The 11,434-nt window shown below is 37.2% G+C and overlaps 1 protein-coding gene across 2 annotated transcripts; it reads left to right on the top strand.

Annotated features, from left to right (window-relative positions):
• The first annotated feature begins 986 nt into the window (after positions 1-986).
• LOC147323638 (5-hydroxytryptamine receptor 3A-like) lies at positions 987-11,434 on the top strand. 2 transcript variants are annotated; one of them, XM_086304806.1, is made up of 12 exons: positions 1,064-1,131; positions 2,633-2,701; positions 2,768-3,022; positions 4,685-4,848; positions 5,129-5,173; positions 5,309-5,418; positions 6,079-6,248; positions 6,377-6,534; positions 8,031-8,241; positions 9,632-9,808; positions 9,940-10,001; positions 10,217-11,434. In XM_086304806.1, the coding sequence occupies exons 4-12, from the start codon at positions 4,771-4,773 to the stop codon at positions 10,460-10,462; spliced, it is 1,257 nt and encodes a 418-aa protein (XP_086160932.1). In that variant the 5' UTR covers positions 1,064-1,131; positions 2,633-2,701; positions 2,768-3,022; positions 4,685-4,770; the 3' UTR covers positions 10,463-11,434. The 2 variants fall into 2 exon arrangements, with proteins under 2 accessions (XP_086160931.1, XP_086160932.1); XM_086304805.1 differs by lacking the exon at positions 2,768-3,022 and having other exon boundaries at positions 987-1,131.

Here is an 11,434-nt window from a genome sequence, read left to right on the forward strand (position 1 = left end):
AGTTTCAAATGTTGAAAAACATAATTTGCTCATTTGTTATGTAGATCAACTACTCAGCACAGCTAAGAGGGGAAAAATGGATGTACAAACTTCACAAAAATCTTGCTGTGTTCTTTTTATGTGTGATTGTGAGTATGTTGGGGTTGCTGTGGCTCAGGATGTAGAGCAGATCACCTACTAGTTGGAAAGATGGTGGTTTGACCCCTGTCTGCTCCAGTCTGCATGCCAAACATCCTTGGACAAGATAGAAATCACTTACATATGAAAAGCATTTTTAAAAAAGTGCTTATATGAAAGGATGAATGAGGCGAGTTGTATAAAAAAGTGCATTAAGCTCTATGAGTAGAAACGTGCTAAAGAACCAGTCAATTTGTGTTTGTGTGTTTCAAGGTAACTGTATTTATACCCATAGGCAAGGTAAATTTGCTTTACAGAAAAATGATAGCATTTGGCATCCCTTCAAAAACACACATACCTAAAAGAAAAATATAAACCTCACTGTAGAACATATATAGTAATTTAAACGTTTTGAATCAAAAACAAAAGCAGTTCTTATTTAATTCAGTGACAGCAACAGGGACAAAGCTGTTTTTATAACGCTTTGTCCTGCAGCTTGGAAAAAGAAACCTCCGTCCTGTGGAAAGAAGCTGAAATTCACCCCTTAGAGGATGGGGACCATATTTAAGGATTGTTAAAGCCATCCTCTGTACCTGTTTGGAGTACAGGGAGGCTAAAAAACACTGTGGCTCACAAGACATGGGTGGTTTGTCATGAAAGAAGCTACAACAACGGCTCTGCTGGGTCTCAGTTACACTTTTTTTTAATTTTTTATCTTTAAAATGTAAAAAAAAATGTTTCAGTGTTTGCTACAGGCAGTACTGTTCACTGACTTTGTAACAGCAAAAGTTGGCAGTTGCTGCTGTTTTGACTGTTGATGGTGATTACTCTCTAAGGATGGATGTGGTAGGCACACAGTTGGTGATTACATTTGCCCTCCCCCCTTTCCAGTATGTGGCAGTGACATTAGCAGAACAGGAAGCCTCTCCAGACAGCACATAGAGCATGACAGGGCTCATTGATCTCTCACAGCTATGATGATTATATCTCTCTTCTTTCTCCTCATCCTCAAAGGTAAGTTTCACTATTTCTGTACAATGCATGCAGCTTATCATTTAATTCAATTAAGAAACACTGTTTTTGCTTTGACCAGTAAAATCTTTTTCAGTGTAAGACAATGGCTTATGTTAGCATCTAGTAGCTACCAGCTGACAACCGTTAATTAAATGCTTCAATTTACTAAATCTGTTGTGTTGTGAGCTTCATTCTTTAACACAATTTTAATTGGTTATTAGGAGGATCGGGACAACATAATGATGAGGTGGTAACATTTAGATACTCAGCTTTACCAAGAAAGTTTTATTCTTTTCTTTTTTTCTCCATAGAAACATTTATTTAGTTTGAATAGAAGCTCTCCTGCTTAATCTGCTTGATATGAAACTCATATATAAAACCTACTGTCCAAATAATCTTCCTACTTTTCTCAAACAATTATAAAACACAAAAAACATTGTGGAAAAAATTAAAACTAATTAAAAACAACCTGGCCATGGTTGAAGAACCCAGAAACTGAGAAGGAGATCACAAAACATGTTATTTCAGTCTTTATTATCACAAAAAGAAAACAGGAGAATCTGTGACTGGAGATGAGCTGGGACGGTGCAGGCTGGACAGAACACTTGGGTTGGTACAGAGGAACATTTAGAGTTAATCTTTGCAGTAATTGGAAACCAGAAGTGAGACTCAGGGAAGCCAAGCAAGGATTTATCGATGTTGCCAGGTCTCATATTGTTTGAAACCTAGCCAAAAGTATGTATTTTGTTACATTCTTGCATGTTTTCCCCCATTTGTACCTTCTTGTTTTTTTGTGAGCCCTTTTGTGTATATCCTTTGCACATTTAGGCATGTCGGGCCTATCCAGCATTTTTTACTTACCACCAGTTAGCTGACAGCTGAACTGTTCTCTTTACTTGAGTCTCCAGTACATCCAGCTGCACATCCGATGGTGCAATGTAAAACTAAACTTCAGTCTTTGTCTGACGGTTTTGGGTGCCAAGTGAGCTTTAGCAACAGCCTTATGGTCAAACAGTGATTAGTACAGAAGCTTTATAATAGAAATAGGAGATAATAGGAGAGAGGAAATGCTGAGTGGAATAGAGTCTAGCTCTTCTACGGCTGAGTTGTTTCAGAACCAAGCTATGAGCAGAGGTCAGATTAACTAACTTTTAAATAAATAAATAAATAAATAAATAAACAAAAGTCAGCTCACCACTGCTGAATACAAATAGATCCACATAACACCAAATTTCTACCATTCATCGTGTAACTGGTATGCCCACTGGAGGGCAGGCTCATGTTGCTATTCCAGTCTGGATCCAGCTCAGGCATGCAAAAAACACTGCGGGAACATTAAGAGGGTAAATCTTGAGGTGATTTTTTTTTTAACATTTAATAGCCCATACCTCTTGTGAAGATTATCTGTGGAAATTTAAAATAAATAGTGTTAAAAGATGACATAATATATACTGCAACACAGTAGTTGTTAAAAAAAAACAGGGGTACTATTTTCTTTCAGGTGGAAATACCTCCACTTTAGAGCTACAAGATGATGCTCAACTGATGCCCAATGAGACCATGACCAGAGGTAAGTAAAACTAACTTTGAGTTCACAGAAGTTATAGATGTGTGCATTTATATTTTTCTCTTGTAGGCTGATCACCCGCAGGAGGCACCATATAGGTCAGGTGCAATAAGTGTTCAGTGGCAGTGCAGGGCACTTGCTTGTTGTTAGTTCCTGGAACATGAAACATCAGCACTCTTGTGAGAAAGGAGCCTGACCTAACGAAAAGGTTGAGAGACGGTGACTAGATATAGTCAGGCTCACCTCAGTACACAACTTCGGCTCTGGGAGCAATCTGGAGCTGTCTAGTTTATGTTTCCAATGTGGAGTCGCCCTTGGTGAGAGGTATGTTTGTTTGCTGCCAGTATGTTGGGGTTTCCCCCAGGGGTTATGGAATAACCAAAGTTAGTCAGAGGACTAACCAAGAAGACTAACTTACTCTATGGACTAACCATAGTTGGTCCATAGACTAGTCCAATGTTTCCCAACCACTGTGCCGCGGTACAGAGGTGTGCCAAGAGAAATGATCAGGTTTGCTGTGGAAGATTATCTGGTTTCGCCTGATTGGTACTCTAAGCGACCGGCATGAGTAACGGGCAGAACAATTATATTATCTTCCTCTAGAGGGCAGTATAACGTCTTGCTCCAATTAAATGGGTTGCCAACTTACAGTAAAACGGAAAAAGACAAGGTAGAAATTACATAATAGTCATCCTGTGAGTGAGATGACAGCGCGTAATATCAATAGATAAATATTTGAAAAGAAAAAGTAGTCAGTCTGACCTGGGTCCTGGAGATAATTCCGACCCAGATGAAGGTCCTAGCATGGGTAGTGGTTTGAAGAAAGCAAAAAAGATATACTGGGGACAAGCCAAGACAATTCCACTATACCTGGTGCACGTGGAAAAATTATCAATATGCTTTTTGTAACATTTTTGTTTGGTGGGGTGCCGTGTGATTTTTCTAATGTGAAATATGTGCCATGGCTCCAAAAGTGTAGGAAACACTGGACTAGTCCATATTTACCTTATGGACTAACTAAACCATAGTTAGTCCATCTATGAATATGAGGTTACCCTATTAGGACTAACCTATCAGATCAACTTAGTCTATGGACTAAACATGTTTGAGCATAAGGGTGTTCCTAAGTTCACAGGTTGCTGATTGATTTAGTAATAATGTCATCAGTCCAGCAACCACATTTCTTGGACTTGGTTAGAGAGACAAGCTGAGCTGTCAAACAGTCACCACCTGGTGTTCAGTTGGATCAGGTGGGGAAGGATGCAGGAGACTCCAAACTTATTATGAGGGTCACAAGACTCCAAGACTCACAACACTTTGATCCCAATCCAACAGAGACATCGTCTGTGATTGTCCAATGTTCACAATTCCATTGCTGAAGCAGCTGTAAGAAGCTGCAGCTGTAAGATGGTACTAATAGCAGGCGGACGGGGGGCAGCTCTGACAGTAGCTGTGGGGGGAATATGGTGAGGCCATGAAACAAGACTTTTGTTCAGCGCAATTTAACGCAATTTAATTATTATGCCAGGGTTTTGTTGTGTATAGTATGGAGTTCCTGATATTAATTTTAACATTAATAAGAAATAGATTATTAATGAACCCTTTCTGAATGTCTGTATAGATCTTTATATTTCAAATAATGGAATTAGAGAACTGATGAGACACATCCTGCAACCCAAGCCTTTTAGTGGCCACAAGAATCAGGATATCGGCTTTCATTTGTGAGTCAGTGCTTTTAATAGATTGATAAAAGGTTTCTGAAGCAGTCAATATCTACCCACAGAGATTACTGTGTTTGTCATGTTTAATACGACGTATGTTCAGCAGATCTGAAGAGAACATATATCAATTTTAAAGCCTGGATAATCACCAGGACACTGCAGTTCTTATTGAAAAGCATAATTGAGTGTGTTCAAGTTTCCTTTTTTTTTTTTTTTATGCATTCCTCTCATTGCCTCACTAATACAAAATCTAATCTCATTTCAGATAAAAAAGTAGAAATTGATGAACTTTGCATTTTCCTGGCTGTTGCAAACCACCTGAACTTGACTAAAGACAATAATAAGTACACCATGAGCCGGCCAGTTAGACACCACACTCACCCTTTGACAGTAGTGCTTGAAATGAAAATCTATGCCATCTTAGATATGGTAAGTTGTACTTCTTTAGAGTTTTTTTTTAATGATTTTTTTTCTTTAATTAACGTATTAATTTGACAAATGACATTTATTAAAAATAAATGTCGTGTGTGTATTTTCCATGCAGCCATTTAACAGTTAAATGGGCAGCCGGAAAGCTTTGCATACATGTTGTATTGTATTTGGGACCACTGCGGTACAATTAAAAGAAAAGTATTTTCATAAGCAATAACTTATATTTGTATGTATATTGTATTTTATTAAGCTTGACTTGTGACTTCTTTGCTGACAGAGGGAAATTGACCAGACTTTAATTTCTTACATTTGGGTTTCTTTGGTCAGTATTCTCTTCTTTTAAAATACACAATATTTTACTGAAATGTGGAAATTCAAATTATTTATTTGAAAACGTGTCTATTTGCCCTCTTTCTGTATTTCTCCTCTTATATATCTGGTACATCTTCATGGGTAGAAATGGAAAAATGAGTACATTTGGTGGGACCCATATCAGTTCTGTGGACTGAAATACATAACTGTCCCTACCGGATATTTGTGGATACCAGACATAACAATTGAAGAGATGTAAGTGTAATATATTTGCACATGCACTCACACTGACAGATCCACATGCAGTAATGAGAGAACATTCATTTATTTTTAAAAATGTCAACAAAGCTAAAACATTATTGATTCACTTGTATAAAACATAAAATAATACACTACTGCTCCAAACTCAAAAAAGCCTATCCATTTATTCATTAAGGTGCATACTGAATCTAGAATATGGACAATACCAGATTGTATAAAAACTATTATTTGAAATATTTATTTGGTCCAAACTAATAGCTTGTGTCTTATGTAGATATGCTTAAGCCTGTTCTTTGGCCTACTTGCATGATGTACGTGCAAACTGACAAAAATAACAACTTTTCAAAATGGTATATGTTACCCTGACACCTCTTTCGGCAATTCATTTAGCCTATAGTTTAAAGTGATTAACTCACAACTCCTTATCCAGATCTAAGTACCAGTCAGTGACACCCTGGCAACCAGAAAAAAAATTGTGTATTGTTCTATTGATCTAGTTTGTGTTTGTTGGGTTTTTTATTACATCTTTAGATTTGCCTCCTGGAGCTTTACATTGTAAACTGCATCTCACACCACAATGTTACTTGTTTTTTATGGTCTGTAAAATGGTAAACTACAAGTGATCTCACTTGTCCCATATTTGCTTTCTTACAGGACAGAGAAGGACAAAGCTACTCCGAGTCCCTATCTCAGCATTAGCTCAGCTGGCTGGGTTGAATTCAGAAATGACCAGGTTGTGCTAAGCACCTGCAAAATGCATGTTTACAAATTTCCCTTCGATATTCAGAGCTGCAACCTTTCGTTCAAGTCTATCCTGCACACTGGTGAGTCCATAACATGTTTTGTTTAGGTGAACTCACACCATCAGATATCATATAGGTACAATATACATTATATACAACATATTTCTTCATGTTTGAGTTGGTCACAGTTATTTTTATATTCATTTCAGATGAAGATATACAGTTACACTACCAGGAAAACAACACTTTGATCACACGGTTGTCTCGGGAAGTGATGCACACACAGTACGAGTGGCTGTTCATCAACATGATAGTCACCAACAAAACCAACCGCTTGAACTTCAACCAAACTTCTGTTGTTTATACTGTAAGTATTTTTTCAAGCAGAGACACATCAATGGAAACTGGGTCTGTTTTACACAGAAGAATTAGCTCAAATACATCTCATAGTTCCAACTAAAAACCAGTGCATTTGGTATGTAGGCTCTTCTTCATCTGTTTAAGAATTTTACACCATCCTTTTCTGTTTATTTACACATTCTTCTATATTTTCTTGATAGATTTGTCTTGTAGCAAAAACCACAGGTTCACATCTTAACCCTACTTGCTGACCTTATTTTTGTATGCATCAATATACAATTATAATCACCTTATATCTATCACGATTTGTGAGGGCAGATCATGTGGAGAGAATGAGGTGTGGACCAAAGCGCAGACAAGCAGAGATGGAGGTGGATTTTTTTTTTTTTAAAGCAAGTCTTTATTGTCGGCTGCACAAAACACTGCAAAACAAAAGGCCACGGGGAGCTGAGATAAACTAAGAAAAACCTAAACTGGAAAAGCTAAATATGAAACTTCAAACACAAAACCTGAAATATAGAACTAGAAAAACCTGAAACGTGGAAACACGGAGGGAAGAATAGCAGACAAAATGCAGAGGAAATGCAGAGGGAGATACACAGAGGAGGAGGAACAAAAGACAACATAGACCATGTATACACACAGAGGGTAATGAGGAAATAGGAAAGAGGAAATACACGAACATAGAAACAAGGATGACTAGAAGTAACGCAGAGGACACAAGGAAGGCACAGAAACAAAAGCTAAAGACTAGAAATCAGCGAAACACTAAAGGATGTTCCCAGGACAGCTGAGAGATCTCTTCAGCATGTCATGAGGCTCCGCCTGGACCCCTCCAAGTAGGCTCTACCCAACAAACCTCACCTAGGAGGCATCAATCAAACACCCTGTTCGGATTCCCAAATCACCCCAACTTGCTCCATTGAGGAGCAAGTTGTTAGTCAGTCTGTTAGTCTGTCTGTAAGGCTGAGCCTAGTAACCCTTCATATGAAGCTCATTTCCCCACACGTACCCAAAATCTTCTTATATCAGTCACCAGAGCTAGTTAACGTAAACGAAGATAAGAACAAAGACCAACAAGTAAATCAACAGCTTCCCCACAAGAAACTTTAAGATGTGGTTGAATGTAGTTTTCAAGTCCACAAAATATAGACTATCCAGTACAAATGGAGGTGTTTCTTTGTCATGAATAACTGATTAATTATCCCTAGATAAATATGGAAAAACTGCTTTTTTGATGTAATTGAATAATTCGGTTCAGATTGAAAAAAACCTGCTTCTCAGTAGTTATTTTAAACATTTAGACACTATAGTATATCGTTTAATATGCACAATTTTGTTAAATTTCCCCTTCTGGTAATCTTAACATTCACTACTCTTAGTCTGGTCATGGTAAAACCTTAATCCACAAAGAGCTAGTTTATACAGGGTAAACATGTTACAGTCAAAAATATAAGAGGATAACCAATATATCTGATTAACCAATTGAACATAATTTCACAGATTACCATGAAGAGGAGGTCTATCCTGTACATTGTGAATTTCATTCTGCCAGTCCTCTTCTTCTTGTGTCTGGACTTGGCATCATTCCTCATCTCAGATACTGGGGGTGAGAAGCTCAGCTTCAAAGTCACCGTCCTGCTGGCTGTTACAGTGATGCAGCTTATCCTCAATGACATTCTGCCCTGTTCTTCAAACAAGGTTCCACTTATAGGTAAAGAAATGTATTTAACTGCACATAGTTACAGCAGTTGTATATTCATGCCACAGTTAATTATAAGGATTTACATATCAGAAGATCATCTGGTCCTGACCAGTTAGTAAAATTAAGTTAATAGAACCCCAGATGAACAGCAACACATGACATATTTCACTGTCATTATTTATCTGCTCAACTAGGAAACTAAGCCAGTAGCTTGTAGTCCCCCCTTTAGCAGCCAGAACTTAAAGTAATCGTTTTCTCTCTGACTTTATCAGTCTCTCACATCATTTTGGTGGAATTCTGGCTGATTTACTTACATCATTGCTTTAGTTAATTAATTTATGCATAGTTCTCCTAAGGTCTTGCCACAGCATTTCAATCAGGTTGAGGTTTTTGACTGGAACATTGTAGCACTGATTCTTTTTCACCCATTCTGTTGTAGAAATGCTTGGGATCATTGTCCTGTTATCATTCAGTTTCAGACAAGATCAAACTGTCAAACAGATAATCTCATATTTGACTCTATAATACTTTGGTATACAGAGGAATTCATGGTGGACTCAAGGACTACAAGGTGCCTTGGTCCTGTGGCTGCAAAACAAGCCTGAATCATCATTCCTCAACTGTGTTTGACAGTTGACACTAACATGCTCTGTTTGTTCATTTTCCAAATGTAGTGCTGTGCATTATGTTTAGTATCTCCACTATGATTATACTGGCCCAAGGACGGTGTTCCAGAAGTCTTGCGGTTTCTTTAGATGCAACAGGCTTTCGCTTGGCAACCATTCTAAGCTTGTTTGGTCTTTTTCTGACTGTACTCCCATGAACTCATGCTAACTGAGGCCTGTGACTGAGTCTGAGATGTAATTCTTGGGTGTTTTGGCAGTTTCTCTGAGCGCTACATTGTCTGACCTCGAGATGAATTGGGACATCCACTCCTGGCAACACTGGCAATTATCTTAAATGTTTCCAATTGTAACTAACATTTCTTACTTTAGAAAGTTGGACTTTAAAAAGTTTTTTCCCAGACTGATGGGCAGCAGCAATTGCTTCTTGTCTGTATTTACCCTCAATCAGTCGTGGCAGATGACTGCCCCTCCCTGGTTTCCTCCTGTTACAAAATACATTTTTCCTTCCCACTGTCACCAAGTGCTTGCTCATACGGAGTTATCTGATTGTTCGGGTGTCCTCTGTAATATTGTAGGGTATTTACCTTACTTTGCAACGTAGTGCAACATGTCATGCATTATTGTTCATCTGAACCATTTACCTAATTTTAGCACCTGGTAAGAACCACATTACATTTTATTACCCTCTGTATGTAAAACCTTAGAAGAAACCATGTACTTTCTTTTTACAATGACTGTATATCCACATTAATGACACAGCCTGCTCTCCTCAGCTGTCTACTGCACTGGGATATTTGCTCTGATGCTGCTCAGCCTCCTGGAGACAATTTTGGTGATGCATCTGATTGAGAAAGACTCTGCAGCTCAAGATAACGAGACTAGTAGAGACCAAAGCACAGATGTGAACTGTGGTGACAAATCCAATCCACACAGAAACCTTGAAATTTCAGGTATATTTTGGATGTATAGTTATGGTTTATATACTCAAAGACACATTAATAATGGTTCATTGTACAACTAATTATTTATATAAATTTAAATTGTGTTGCCTTTATCTTTATGCCTAATATGTTTTTTCCAGATAGTCACTGTGCATCTGTCTGTGATGCACCTGCTGAAGAAATGCAATCGGTGATCAAAGAGGTGAGGATTATATTACACTTTTAAAGGATTTTTAAATTATTATTTTTTTTAAGTGTAAAAAAATCTTAACAGACATTGTGTTTGCATGGAAGAGATTATTCTTAACATTTTTGTATATCTGGAATGATCTCTTTTGTTCCAAATGGAGTGGGGAAAAAAACATCTGCAAATATGCACTGCTAATGTTAATTATCTTTCTCCAAAACCGCTTTCAGGGGAGCAGAAGTAAACTGACGGACGTGTCCTTTGCTGTGGAAAAAGTTTCAGATGAACCAGGGGCAACTGAGAAACCAATGAATCGACTCAGCAGTAACAGGAAGGAAGAAATGAAGTCAGGCTATTGGACCAGAGTGGTTAAAATCATTAACAGGGCTTTCTTGATTTTTTATGTCTCAGCAGTCACTCTGTTTTTAGGGGTTATGTTTATAATGTGGAACAGTTCTGAAGATGATGATGGGTAGAAGAAAAACCCTCTCAATAAATAAATTGCTAGTTTAAAAACAAAGTTAAACATTTTGAAATCATTATGCACCGTCTGTTTTCACACCTGTAGTTTCCATGTATTCAAACCAAAGAAGACAGAACAGTCATTGATGCAATGTAGGCTGGTGAGAGTTCATACTGGCATGTTACAAAGTAATCCAAAGATGTAAACGTGGAGTCTGATCCACACTGATAATGTAGTTATGTTTAGTTATCTATTATGCATCATCAAATTTAAAATTACCCACTGTAGAAAATACTGACTTTTAAAGCATTATTACAAAACAAGTCTGTTTAAGCTTCTAAAGTTCAAACTGGTTGCAAGTTTGTTATATTTATTAATTGCTTTTTACAGTTAAAGTTAAAATGTACCAACTAGATTAATATGATATATTATTTTAAAATATATATATTTTTTTAAACTGTAAGTTGTTGTTTTTTTTTAACATGTTGTACCGAAAGCTGATATGTACACATTGGGTCGAACCCAGTCTGACCTCAATGATTATTTTGGTCATTGGAATTTTGACTGGTACTCCTCTATATTGTACTTTCATTTTCTTTGAATTCATTTAAAATGTGTATTTATTTTGATGAGAATTTTAGTAAAGTGACATCTGTTGCTGTAAGTCTGGAAATCATTTGATGGGCTGTTAGTTTGTGTATGTGTATGTGTATGCATATTTTTATGTGATAATGGCTTTTCTTGCTGGGTTAAGGTTAATTATATGATTGGAAAAATGATTTAGCCAAATATTGAAAATGAGAATTTAGCCATATACAGTACTTCTTGTGGATGAGATTGCCTTGGCTTCAAAGTTACACTGTGAGAAAACCTGGAGTCATTTTTGCCCAGGACATCCTTTAAAGTTTTGCTTTCTAACTAACTGTTTTCTTTCATCTCTGCCATATCAATAAAATTAGAAACATTCAATCTCAGAATGATACTA

This window comes from Aulonocara sp. 'chitande type north' Nkhata Bay, linkage group LG8 (genome assembly GCF_057382095.1).
Source record: "Aulonocara sp. 'chitande type north' Nkhata Bay isolate Kocher_YH1m ecotype deep benthic linkage group LG8, A_spYH_male_GT1.1, whole genome shotgun sequence".
Classification (NCBI taxonomy): domain Eukaryota; kingdom Metazoa; phylum Chordata; class Actinopteri; order Cichliformes; family Cichlidae; genus Aulonocara; species Aulonocara sp. 'chitande type north' Nkhata Bay.

Bases quoted from the DNA above. Each gene is read 5' to 3' on its own strand.
- LOC147323638 (XM_086304805.1), top strand. From the start codon at position 1,092: ATGATGATTATATCTCTCTTCTTTCTCCTCATCCTCAAAG. The intron at 4,849-5,128 runs GTAAGTTGTACT...CTTTGCTGACAG, and splicing joins TCTATGCCATCTTAGATATG to AGGGAAATTGACCAGACTTT. The intron at 6,535-8,030 runs GTAAGTATTTTT...ATAATTTCACAG, and splicing joins AAACTTCTGTTGTTTATACT to ATTACCATGAAGAGGAGGTC.